The sequence below is a fragment of the Papaver somniferum genome, chromosome 2 (assembly GCF_003573695.1).
Source record: "Papaver somniferum cultivar HN1 chromosome 2, ASM357369v1, whole genome shotgun sequence".
Classification (NCBI taxonomy): domain Eukaryota; kingdom Viridiplantae; phylum Streptophyta; class Magnoliopsida; order Ranunculales; family Papaveraceae; genus Papaver; species Papaver somniferum.
This window is the reverse complement of record NC_039359.1, coordinates 47,235,144-47,249,147: the sequence shown is the minus strand read 5'-3', so window position 1 is coordinate 47,249,147 and position 14,004 is coordinate 47,235,144. Positions and strand designations below refer to the sequence as shown.

Sequence of the window (14,004 nt, the reverse complement as noted above, 5' to 3'; positions counted from 1 at the left end):
TACAGGTAAGATTCCTTCGGAATATACCCTGAAACGTTAAACAAACCATGTTCTGGCATATTGTACGCATACCTTGGCCCGAGATCGTAACCTGACCGTGAATGGACTACTATAAGTGCATCTACTTCGTACGAACGATGAATTCATCCATTTACAGGTAAGATTCCTTCGGAATATACCATGAAACGTTAAACAAACCATGTTCTGGCATATTGTACACATACCTTGGCTCCGAGATCGTAACCTGGCCGTGAGTGGACTACTATAAGTCCATCTACTTCGTACGAACGATGAATTCATTCATTTACAGGTAAGATTCCTTCGGAATATACCCTGAAACGTTAAATAAACCATGTTCTAGCATATTGTACGCATACCTTGGATCCGAGATCGTAACCTTGCCATGAATGGACTACTGTAAGTGCATCTACTTCGTACGAACGATGAATTCATCCATTTACAGATAGGATTCCTTCGGAAGATACCCTGAAACATTAAAAAAACCATGTTCTGGCATATTGTACACATGCCTTGGCTCCGAGATCGTAACCTGGACGTGAGTGGACTACTATAAGTCCATCTACTTCGTACGAACGATGAATTCATCGATTTACAGATAAGATTCCTTCGAAAAATATTTCCTGAGTTTAAACAAGACAAGCTTGAACTTGCAATTTTTCTTAGAAGTGTGTGTGAGAAATATAGCAAAAGTGAATTATAGCCATGGTCAAGGTTTTCACAACAAGTATGCTTAACCTTAGGTACTTCATGTACTTTTGCCTTTGCACTTACGCTTCCGAACTATGTCAGGTCAACCAGGTATGCGTACCGAGTATGGGTACCTTTGGCAGTTGTGAAATCATATCAAAAAGTGTACATACCTGTGTGTGTACGTGCAATCTTACCAAATTTGGTTGTCGCATTCATTTTCAATCAGATATATCGATTTTCTTCTAATTATTCATCATTTTAACCGTATGCGCCGATTGACTATAGTCAATTTCACATGTTATCAATCAATTTTATTCAATATCACTCGACATCACTCGATTGCTCCTGGAGTCAATGGGTTTATATGGTTAACTATTAAATTAAATCGAATTTTCATTTAGTACACTTAATTTATTTATTTTATCTGTCAGTTTTACTTTATGTAGATCGACCTCACCCACTTTCTCTTGGATTATATCGGCTTCTCATGTTATTGATAATTTTATCCGAATGTCCATACTCTTTAGTCAATTTCACCTGTTATATATTAACCTTATCCAACATCGCGCGCTCCACACGATTTTCCTTGGATTCCATGGGTATAATTTTATTATTGCCTATTAATTTCAAACGAATTTCACCCGTTATTAATCAATTTTATTCAATAGTTACTCGATTTTTCTTGGATTCCATGCGTTTATATGGTTGACTATTAAGTCAACTCAGATATCCATTTAGTTCACTTAATTTATCCGAGACCAAAAATTTCACCTTGGCCAAGCTGATTTCTATTTTTCACCGAGATGAGAACTGATGCGTTAATCGGCATAATTGACCAAGTTCCACAGATTTTTTGACCGGAGGAATTATCGATATAGTTTTAAATTTTCAAGGTTTCAGTAAAGCTCCGAGATTTATTTCATGTTGTAGGATAGTTTTTTGGTTTCTTTTGTTTTTTTTTTCTCATTTGGAACCAGTTAAAATAGTAGTAGCCAGAAAAATGACCGAGCGGACTCGGATCGGTTTCAGACGCAACCGATCCATCAACAGTTCAGTGGCAGTTTTTAAATCGAAAACCGAGATGTATACGGTTTGATCAATGGTTTTGCCTAAAAACCGGACCGACATGCCATTGTGAACCCCTAATAGTAAACTAAGATAACAACCATGATCCGTATGACACTAATCTAACCAATAAGAAATTAAAATGAGATCATTATCGGTTTCAAACGCCTTAAACTTGGTTGCTCAGAGAGGTTGTACCAACCTATTCATTTTTTAGTTGCTAGGAGTCGGTGCCTCAAAGTGAATAGCTACCTGAGCACTTTTCAAGCTGCTATAGATGACTTGAAAGAGTGATGTAGCGAGCAAACACATTCGGTCGTGGCTAGATATTAGATGACACAGGTTTGTAGCCGCCAAACTTTACGGCAGTTGCAACTTTGGATGCTTAAACCCTTAAAGTGACTAAAATTTTGGGCTCTCGCTGGGATTTTGGTCGCTTAAAGTAGCTACTTATATTTGATTAATGAAATGCGTCCGAGTTTTCTTAATAAAATGTTTGTCACTGTAATACAGTAGTGAAGTTGACGGGTGATGATATCAGTGACTTCATATTGAAACACGTCAGCATCAAATTTTTTATTAATAAAAAATAATAATAATATTGGGTCTCTCTTGCACTGAGTCCGGGGGATTCGTTTTTGTTATATTTTTTAGCTACATACTGGACTCTTCTTTTCCACGAGGTTTCTCAATTCTTCAATTATTGACTATTGCACCAGGAGTGGAACATTGAAAATTTAATTTTAGTGTCACTTATTTGCCAATTCAACTGGGAAAAATGCAAAATTCAACTCATCCAGGAAACTACGAATAATTGACAGAGAAAATAATGATTTTCCAAGTAAATCTTTCTCTGGAGGAAGAAATCTCCGTTGAGCAATTTCCATTAAAGGAAATACAAAATGATACTCATGCGTGTAATAGAAAAAAGAGAAAAAGGAAATGACAATACAAACAAATTTGATTATACTACAAGTTGATGCAACTTATACGACATCCATTCTGTCCCATATTCAGATCTCAACTTTTATATCCGTCTTCAAGAAATTAACTCAACCTCTGGCTATATCTAGTTGATAAAGGCACAATGCTTTCTGATTTCACCGGCTTTACCAGTGAGAACTTCAATAGCATTCATTTTCTCCATAGATTTAGCAAAATCCTTGAAGAAAGTTGGTGATCCTCTTTTTGTTGCTTGTCTTTTGACGTAAGCCTTAGTTACTGCGTCGTTAAGTAGGGCTGAGTCAGATTGAAATAATCCCCTTCTCTTAATAACAAGCGAATAGTAACTTGAGTCGAATGATTTGAAACTCCCAGGATCCATCTCAGCTGTCTGAACTGCATCGTTTGGCTTGCATTTGCTCTTTAATCTCGGAACATACTCGCTGTCCAATGTTGGGTCTGAATCTCCTTTACCGGTGAAATTGTATAGTCTGTTTGTAAAGCTTGTGCAGAAGGAAATACCAATTGTGTGTGCACCTGTAAATATTCAAAAGTATATATTATGCATGATTAAACAATTAATTTTCCTGAATCTTAATTTCTTGACTGATACCAAAGTAAATGAAGACATAGTTTAACTTTTTTTTTTTTACGTATAATTCGATCAGATAAGCATATATACCTGATAGGACTGCAAGGTCTTTTGGACTCAAATCCTTTGATGCAAATGTAGCCTTCAATGAGCTGATGTCGGCGCTTCCTGGTGGTAGATTTGTTAAGGCATTTACAGCGGTCGATTCCCGTCCATCTCTTCTACCTGTAGTTACCTTCCAATATGGTCCCTTAATCTGAAGAATTAATCCAAAGTTTAGAATTTTTGTTCATAAATCATATGTGCATATAGATAATTTGTTCAAACGTATCAAATGGATAATCAATTAGTAATTGTTAATTTACCGTGGCTACTGCATCTCTAGCTGCCAACGATAGAATGTCTGCACATGAAACAACTCCAGGGCACTTTTGTTCTACTGAAGCCTTTACAGCATCAATCACACCAAATCCTCTAAGGGATAGATTAGGAGGTGCAGATTTCTCAGCTTGGTTGCTGCTTGTAGAATTTAATAGAACTGAACCATCACAACCCTGCAGTATAGATGCATGCCTAGATTTTAGTACGTATTAATACATGCTAAAAATCACAAACTAACTAAAAAAGCAAGCATACACTAGTAAAATGCTGTAATGAATGATACCTTGACGAAACAATCATGGAAATTCATCCTCAATAACGCAGCGGCGAGAGTAGGATTTTTTGAAACAAATGAAGCAGTTGTCTTACGAATAATTGATTCTGCATCAGGACATGTCTTTTTGTAGAATCCTAATTTTAGACCCTGACCATTAGTCGCGTCTAAGATAACAATAACAAGAACTAAAATTGAGACAAACCTTAGAATAGTAGACATGATTAATTAAAACTCTCAACTAAGAAATGAAAAGTGGTTGTCGTGAACATGAAGATGATCAACGTCGAAACATGTTTATATAGTTATGGAAACCTTAATCGTGTACTATCGTCTCACCTTGCCTTCCAGTTTTTCCACAATGCGCAAAGGCTGCCATTGCATGTTCTCTGGATGATTAAGCAATTGTCTTCAATTATTACTTTGATTTTTCAATTAACTAACCAATTATTAGTGGTATAAAGACATCATGCATTAAATCTACCTTAACAATAACGAAAATGGTTGACTTAAAACTTTTCTGATTGATTTTGTTGGCATTATAACAAATAATAGCTTCTGCTATGTCAACTCTCGATCGGTTCCACCAACATATAGTAACATGCTACTTCGGCGCGTTAATTAGGTGATGGATTATTAAGTGTATAAAGAATGGGCATAATCGGCATTATTATGTACGATTGTTCGGTTGAAGCATAAATTGTCCTTGAGGAACAATTTCCGCAAAATATACATGCACTAAAATAATTTCTCTCTTTACAAATGCGTCACTTTGATGAGCCAATTCTTTATATAATAAATTATTACAATATACAACTTAAGTTTTATTATTAATATTTATTTTTTTTATTTGATCCTTAAAGAATTCATAAAATTGGTCAATTAACCGAATTTGATACTGTTTAAATGAACGAGTATGTGAAAACCAGATGTAAACTGTTTATCCTACCCATTTTCAAATACTTTTTCTTATTTTTAATTTACATCAGGGTGCATCCAGTTTCACCCTCGCTATCTTTTAAATTTAAGCCACGATGAATCCAGATTCATCCTTGCTATTTTTTTGTTGTCCATTTCAGTAACACTAATTTTTACTCATCCATTAAATTCATGTTTTAAAAATATTTGGACAATTGACCCAATTTCCAGAAAGAATTTGGTGTTGGCGAGTATTATTAATATTCAATTTAGATGCATTTATTTTCATGATATGACCAAAAGACGATAAAATGTTTCAAAAAATAGGATCGTGGTGGTCTCCATCGTCGCCATTAAAGTTTTATGATTGTATTACTACTACGGCTACCGTTATAATAGTAACTCAATAGCCTCCCTCCCTCACTTCTCACTAGCAACTATATAATGTCTTGCCACAAACTTATGTATATTTGACTTAGCCATGGTCGGCGTCACTAACGCGATTACTCAACAGAACCACATATCATTATATCATGTCATGGAAGTGAAGAAAACTTCTATGGCAGCATATCTTGATCTTTTCCACATACTAAATATAAAATGTATTTGCAGACTTAGTCATGTTGTTCGGCGACAAAATTTATAATTACTTAATCGAAGTTTAATTAAAGCTTCTTACTACGATATAAACATTAGCCTACAAAGTTGCTAAACTTTTCATGAGAAGCTTAAAAAAAATCCAACTCCCTTATCTCATGTGAGTTCACTGTTTGAAATTTTTTAACGACCATTTCAAATTTATGAAAACCGTTGATCTTTTTGATTTTTTTATATAAACTAGACTAATTGAAGACATTTTTTTTTCCTATATAAATACTCAGTTGATAGATAATTTGCAAAAATTGTCACCTCAAATAAGTAAGTTGCTCATCGAAAAAGAATAGAAGAAGCAGCGTTTATAATTTGAATTATATTGAAATTTTTGTTTTAGTGAAAGAAGAGAATGAAAAGCTTCACCTTTTATCTACTTGTAGTCTTCATGGCTTTGTTTTCTTCATTTGCTTTTGCTACTGATCCAGGTTCCCTGCAAGACTTTTGTGTCGCAGCTGAAAACCCAAATCATGCTGGTATAGAAAACTTTTTCTCAGCTCTGTGATTTTAGCCATGATTATTATAGTTTTCATGTTAAGGAAGCATTAATTATTTTGTTAATAATTACTTAACGTACATCTGAATCTGTTTCAATGCAGTCTTTGTGAACGGTTTATTCTGCAAGGACCCAAATCTTGTTGTAGCCGATGATTTCTATCTTTCCCGTTTCAATAAACCTGGAGTAATTACGAACCCAGTAGGATCCATTGTTACATTGGATAATGTTTTTATAATTCCTGGACTTAATACTCTTGGTCTCTCAGTGGCTCGTGTTGACTATGCACCAAAGGGAGTTAATCCACCGCATACACATCCAAGAGCAACTGAAGTTTTAACCGTAATGGAAGGTACTCTTCGGGTTGGATTTGTCACATCAAATCCAGATAACAAGCTCTTCACCAAATTGATTTACAAGGGAGATGTGTTTGTATTCCCTCAGGGACTCATTCATTATCAAATGAACGTGGGGAAAACCCCTGCTATTGCTATCTCCTTCTTAAGTAGCCAAAACCCTGGTGTAAATAGAATAGGGGACGCTGTTTTTGGTTCCAAACCATTCATTGATGATTACGTTTTGACGAAGGCTTTTCAAGTTGACAAGAAATTGGTCGATATACTTCATTCTCAGTGTGTTTAAATTGGATATCGATTCTGAATTATATGAATTGCAATGATATATTTGTACCTATAAAATATTGCCAGGAATATTCCTCATTCTCAGTATGTTTAAATTGGATATCGATTCTGAATCATGTGAATTGCAATTGTACCTATAAAATATTGCCTGGCATAAATTAGCATCATGGATAATGTTTAGCAAATCCTAAAACTCAATAGGTATAACAGTCAAACAGTCAAAATAGAGTATTGTTGACCAAGTCTTGTAACATGCATTTTTATCTGTAACGTTACCTATGATATAACTTCTTCTTTTTGCTTCAAAAAAAATATAACTTCTTCTTCTCTGTTTCAATCTTCTTGGATTTTGGGTCCAAGAGCATAGCTCAGTGCACTACACCAAATCTAGGTTTTCCTAACAATACATATGCTAACTCTTTTTATTTTCGTAACCCAAATGATCCATTATAATTCTAGTAACTTATATGAAGGGTTAGCAAATTAAGCAATAGTTACCATATTTAGGAATTATCAAATATAAACTAAATAACTATTCAAAGTGTGAGATAATTAGTGATACATGCCTAACATAATTTACACAAAATCACTATTACTAATATTTCTACCCAAAATCCATGTATACCAAAATCCACCCTACCTTTATAACTGTTTGTCATTTTCATTAGTAACACAGTTTGACATAGCTAACACAATAATTCGTTTTAAAATTTTGAAAATGCAAAAATATAAATTTTAACATTTCATAAATCTTTTGTTTGGAACCAATTTAAGTTTTAGAACCTTAGAATAACTTATATCCCGGAACCAGTAGATAATGGGAACCACAAACTAACTTAGCTATTTTCCAAAATCTTAAGGACCGAAACCACACCGCCACAACTCTTCCACCCATTACGCACCCGAAGAACTCTTTCTTCCAAACTCCGAAACTCTTTCTATCAGTTGAACTCAGATGCGTTTAATTTTGGTCTCCCAAACTCCGATCGATCGAGCCGTGAGCAAGTTGAAGAGAGCTCTAACCACGATAGTTGAAGGAATTAGAGGATTAAATCTCAGCAATCTTCTATATTAAGAACCCTAATTTTGCTAGAAAGTTATCAATTACAGGTTGGTTTTCTTCCTCTTTTATTTTTGTTACTTTAAGATGGGTATTGAAATTTAGGTTTCTTAGTCAAATTTTCTGTTGTGAAAAGAACCTATGATCAAAAATTTCTTCTATAACATTGTTCAAGTTGCAATTTTTGCTAAAAGAAAGAAATAAAACCGTTTGTTTTGTGCTCAAAATGTTTGGTAAATTGTTTGAATGGAGCTGAAATACTTAAAGTTCCCATGACTAATTCATGTTTCATTTTTATTTTAGGGATTGAAATTTTGGTTTTTATGAGATTGGGTTTTTTATTTTTTACATTGTGTTGCACCGAATTGAACGTTTGGGATCAACTAGTTAGTGAATTAGCAGTATTTATAAACTTGTATGAATTATATTTACTAGCCCCTGACTGGTATTCTGATTTGACTGTTGCACTTCATCTTTAGGAAGTCAGAAGTTTGCTGCCATTGGTATTCGTGTATCGCAGTGGATAACTTACTATCATCTAGCGATAATTCATGAATTTTTATATAGTTACTTACTGCTCTTAATGTTCTTTGTCATGTTCTGTAAAATTCTTTTGTGTTTCTTATTCGTTCCTTTTTCGTTATTAGATGAATTTGGTGCACTAAAATAAGATTTGGGGACCTGGCTAACGTGGTTAATCTTGATTTTCAGAATGCGGAGAGAATTGGATAAGTCTTGGATGTTTGAGAATGATAGGTTTGGTCAAGTATACAAAGATGGGGTAAAAAATTTCATTAAATATGCATCTACATATGGTCCTTGGAAAACCATTTGTCCTTTCCCATGTTCTAGATGTCTAAATGGGGGTCGTCTCGATATTAAGGAAGTGCAACAGCATTTGTACGAGTATGGTATCGACAAGTCGTATATAACTTGGGTATTTCATGGTGAGAAGCAGCCGGTTAATAATGTAATGAGTCGTCCAGTAGAGAGTGTGTCTAATGAGCAAGTTAGAGAAGATGTATTTCCAGATTTGAATCCTTTTATTGATGCTGCATTTGAAGTTCATGGAAGTAATGGTGGTGGTGTTTTTATCGATGATGCTAATGGGACACAAGATGATACTGAGGAACCATTCGAGTTTGAACCAGATGCGCAAAAGAGACACGAAAAGTACAAAGAATTGGCTGAACATAAATTATATCCTACTTGTGAAGGCAATGTTAGTACACTATCGGCGATCGTGGAGCTGCAAAATTTAAAGAAACAGTTTGGAATATCAGGTAATTGTGTGACCAAATTGTTGGAAATGATAAAAGGGTGGTTACCAAAAGAAAACACGATGCCCAGTAGATATACGGAAATGAAGTCGATTATGTTGGGTCTAGGTATGAAATGTAAGGATATTCATGCGTGCCCAAATCATTGTATTTTGTACTATAAGGAGCATGAAGATGCAACAAGCTGTCCGCAACGTAAAGAACCAAGATTTAAGGTCAAACAAGGGAAATTTGGGCCAAAGAAGACAAAGGAACCTTCACTGGTGCTGAGACACTTTCCCGTTGGAGAAAGATTTAAGAGATATTATGGTACACCTTGGATATCTGAAGCAATGACATGGCATGATCGAGCTGAAGTTTCTAGTGAGTACATGCATCATCCGATAGATTCACATCAGTGGGCTTTAGTGAAAAACAAATTTCCAGAGTTTGCAAAGGAGGGCAGAAATGTGTGGTTTGGAATTGCAACTGATGGGTTCAATCCGCATGGTACGCAGAATTTAATCTGGAGTTGTTGGCCTGTGATATTGGTGATGTATAATCTACCACCTTCATTGTGCATGAAATCTGAGTTTCAAATAATGTCGTTGTTGATCCCAGGGAGAAAGTCGCCGGGACAAGACATAGATGTGTTTCTACCACCACTAGTAGATGAACTGAATGACTTTTGGGAGAATGGAATGAAAGTTTATGATGCCCACCGAAAGGAATACTTTCTACTTAGAGCTTGCCTAATGTGGGGGATTCATGACTTGCCAGCACAAGGTGTTTTGTCCGGATGTACTACTCATGGTTATTTTGCTTGTGTTTGTTGTGCCGACAAGACAAGAAGTGTTCATTTGCCTTATGGTAATAAGGAGGTCTATCCTAATTATAGGATATTCCTTAAGGCTGGCCATCCATTTAGAAAAAAGGGTGGGAACTTCGGTCTAAGTAAAGATGAGTTTAACTTTGCTCCAAAGCGACTGACTGGAGAGGAGTCATTAGAAAAATTATCTCTTGTGGATTACACACCTGGTAAGTTAGTAAAGAGAAAAACAGCAAAGAGAAAGAGATACGATCCTGATAATGACAACGTTGAAGATAATCAAATCACTGGTGCATTCTACAAGAAGTGTATTTGGTGGGATCTTGAAGTCTATCGTATGCTCTATTTACGGCATTGTGTTGATGTAATGCACACCGAAAAAAATGTTATGGATCACATAATGGAGACAATCTTCGATTATAATAATAAGTCTATGAACTCATGGAATGCACGGGAAGAGTTAAAGAAGCTAGGTCTCCATTGTGGACATTTTGGACTACACAAAATCGTATTACTGGAGCTGATGTAAAACCAACACCGGTGTTTGTTCTGAGCAAAGAAGAAAAGTCTGATTTCTGCAAGATTCTTAAAGATCTAAAACTTCCTACTGGTTTCTCATCGAACATTAGTAACAATGTGAATATGAAAACGCTGAGTATCAGTAGCTTGAAATCCCACGATTATCATGTCATTATGATGTATTTGCTGCCAGTTCTACTTCAACATGCTTTTTCTCGCCACAAAGAGTTGCGAACAGCACTTCACCAAATCAGTTTGTATTTCAGAATTTTGTGTTCTAAAATCTTGTGTAAAAGTGATCTCGAAAAGGCTCGATTCATGGTTGCAGAGGAAATGTGTATGCTTGAGAAGTACTTTCCAGCTTCCTTTTTTGATATAAGTGTCCACAATATGGTTCATTTGGAAGACGAGGCTTTGATTTGTGGACCCGTCAGGTTTCGGTGGATGTATCCTTTTGAAAGGTGAATTGTTCATTTAGTCATGTGGTATTGGTTATTAGGTATATACCTAATCTTTTATTTTGCTGATATATACATGTGCAACTGAAACAGGGCAATGAAGGACTGCAAAAACATACCAAATAACAAAAGATATATTGAAGGGTCTATTTCAGTGTCCCGTCTTTTACAAGAGTCTGTTACAGGTGCGATGGAGTGCATGCCAAATGCAAGCGCTGGAAATCACAAAGCTACTTGGGAAGCCTTTTTAAGACCAGATTCGGAGTTCAGTAACGTAGGTCCTATGCTTAAAGTTAAAGATAAGGAAGTGACCCTAACCAACGTACAATTTGTACAAATACGTAGGTGGGTACTCTTTCGATTAAACCCTCCAGGTCTTGATGCCTATTATAGGTATGTTTTTGCTGCACTGTATATTTTTCTTCAAATTCACTAATGAGAAGTAAACAAAATGTTGCTTGAACATTGATATGGTTTATGTTACTTGTAGGGAGTTTTGTGACACCCTCTTACCCATCTTAGATTCTACTGGTAAGGAGGTCACTGTCGATGAGGTAGAAACACAAACAAAGTTCATTCCATGGTTGGTTGAAAAGGTATGGCTTCTATGTATCTTGTTTAGATTATACAGATGTGGACACCTTATATGGAAAATTGAAAATGCTAAGCGTGAAATTAGTTTCTCTCCAATGGAAGCTTTAGTTTCAATCTAAGCCTTGGTTGACTTTCGTTATTTTCATTTTGTATAGCTAGTGCAAGAGAAAAAAATAGATTCGGTTTTGTGGAGATTGGCACAAGGTCCTGTTGGAGGAGCGACAGAGTATATAAAATATCGTGTAAATGGTTTTGTGTTTTCTCCTATACCACTTTTCATGAGACTGTCTTCTACTGTGACTGGGTGAAGGTAGGCAGTGGAATCAAAATTTGTCCAGATTCTAATTTGGTTTTGGTAAAGTTGAACAGTATGAGAAGTTCCAGTAAAATATATGAAGAACCAGCAATTCTAGTGGAAGAGGCAAGCCAGGTTTTTTACTCCAAAGATTTGAAAAGCTCTGATCATTGGGTTTTTATTCCTTCACCAATGGGGCTAAAGATAAAGGTAGACGATCTTGAGAAGCCTAGTCCCGGCAGCTTTAAAAATGTTCTTGTCGATGAACCCCATTTGGCTTGTTTGCTTAATGTTTATGGTGCCAAGAGGCCAAGAATGGTGCCAAGAAGACGAGAATAGCCACTGTGTAATTGCATCGAACAGGTAACCTTTGGATTGAACCAACTGTAACCAAAAAGAGTTTTGTAAAATCATTTTGAGGTCAGATTTTTTGTTTAACGAGCTTCAAACAGAGTTCAGTAAATAAATTTTGTGGAAAGGTAACCCAATATTTGATTAATGGAATTAATTTATTATATTTTGATGAAATTTTGAAAAGTTAGGACTTTATGATTTTATCATTATAATATGGTAAAGTAAGAAATGTGGCAACTTTGCCGCCTTCAAAAAAAACGGATTTGTCTCAGAAACTCAGGTTCAATGAGTACTCGATTTGGAGATGGAATTCTCATTCGGGTGAACTGAATAATCAGATTCTGGCTCAGAAACTGAATAATGACTCGAAATCTTCCGATTTTGTACAATTACTTCAATTTCCTCACATCTCGTTTTATAAATGGATTCCTGAATAGAAATAAGATTGACATTATATTATCTAGAACTTACTATTTGGTTTAGACAAGTGAATCTCAATCTAATAACATCCTTTAGACACAAGTTCGTGTTATTATCCAACGAAATATCCGAAGTTTCTAACAAAATCGGATTCGTGTCTCAGAAACTGATTAGTGACTCGAAATTTTCCGATTTTGTGCACTTAGTGTTATTATCCAACGAAATATCCAAAGTTTCTAAGAAAATCGGATTCCTGTCTCAGAAACTGATTAATGACTCAAAATCTTCTGATTTTGTGCACTTAGTGTTATTATCCAACGAAATATCTGAAGTTTCTAAGAAAATCGGATTCCTGTCTCAGAAACTGATTAGTGACTCGAGATCTTCTGATTTTGTGCACGTAGTGTTATTATCCAACGAAATATCCGAACTTTCTAAGAAAATCGGATTCCTGTCTCAGAAACTGATTAATGACTCGAGATCTTCTGATTTTGTGCACTTAGTGTTATTATCCAGCGAAATATCAGAAGTTTCTAACAAAATCGGATTCCTGTCTCGGAAACTGATTAGTGACTCGAGATCTTCTGATTTTGTGCACTTAGTGTTATTATCCAACGAAATATCAGAAGTTTCTAACAAAATCGGATTCGTGTCTCAGAAACTGATTAGTGACTCGAAATCTTTCGATTTTGTGCACTTAGTGTTATTATCCAACGAAATATCTGAAGTTTCTAACAAAATCGGATTCGTGTCTCAGAAACTGATTAGTGACTCGAAATCTTCCGATTTTGTGCACTTAGTGTTATTATCCAACGAAATATCCGAAGTTTCAAAAAAAATCGGATTCATGTCTCAGAAACTGATTAATGACTCAAAATCTTCTGATTTTGTGCACTTAGTGTTATTATCCAACGAAATATCCGAAGTTTCTAACGAAATCGGATTCCTGTCTCAGAAACTGATTAGTGACTCGAGATCTTCTGATTTTGTGCACTTAGTGTTATTATCCAACGAAATATCTGAAGTTTCTAAGAAAACTGGATTCCCGTCTCAGAAACTGATTAGTGACTCGAGATCTTCTGATTTTGTGCACTTAGTGTTATTATCCAACGAAATATCAGAAGTTTCTAACAAAATCGGATTCGTGTCTCAGAAACTGATTAGTGACTCGAAATCTTCCGATTTTGTGCACTTAGTGTTATTATCCAACGAAATATCCGAAGTTTCTAACAAAATCGGATTCCTGTCTCAGAAACTGATTAATGACTCAAAATCTTCTGATTTTGTGAACTTAATTCTGATTAGTATCAACTTCTTTGTGTTGTTATCCAATGAAATATCCAAAGTTTATAACAAAATCGAAGAAAAAAGCTTCATTTTTTAGCCATCTGTTTCATTCGATCTGTATGTGGGAGATAAAAGGATTATTGACCATTGATTAAGGGAAGTAAAATGATCTTTAGCCCTCCATTCCATATTGGATCCGTATGAGGGAAATAAGAGGATTATTGACCATTGATTAAGGGAAGTAAAATGAATGGTAAT

General features: G+C 35.3%; 2 protein-coding genes across 2 annotated transcripts; one reads left to right on the top strand and one right to left on the bottom strand.

Moving 5' to 3' along the window:
• Nucleotides 1–2,845: 2,845 nt before the first annotated feature.
• On the bottom strand, nt 2,846–13,836 carry LOC113353194 (peroxidase 27-like). Its single transcript, XM_026596884.1, has 5 exons — nt 13,814–13,836; nt 3,975–4,170; nt 3,676–3,864; nt 3,401–3,566; nt 2,846–3,255 (listed from the first exon to the last, which is right to left on the bottom strand). The coding sequence occupies exons 1-5, from the start codon at nt 13,834–13,836 to the stop codon at nt 2,846–2,848; spliced, it is 984 nt and encodes a 327-aa protein (XP_026452669.1).
• LOC113353195 (putative germin-like protein 2-1) lies at nt 5,814–6,732 on the top strand. Its single transcript, XM_026596885.1, has 2 exons — nt 5,814–6,010; nt 6,134–6,732. The coding sequence occupies exons 1-2, from the start codon at nt 5,887–5,889 to the stop codon at nt 6,670–6,672; spliced, it is 663 nt and encodes a 220-aa protein (XP_026452670.1). The 5' UTR covers nt 5,814–5,886; the 3' UTR covers nt 6,673–6,732.
• Nucleotides 13,837–14,004: the final 168 nt, after the last annotated feature.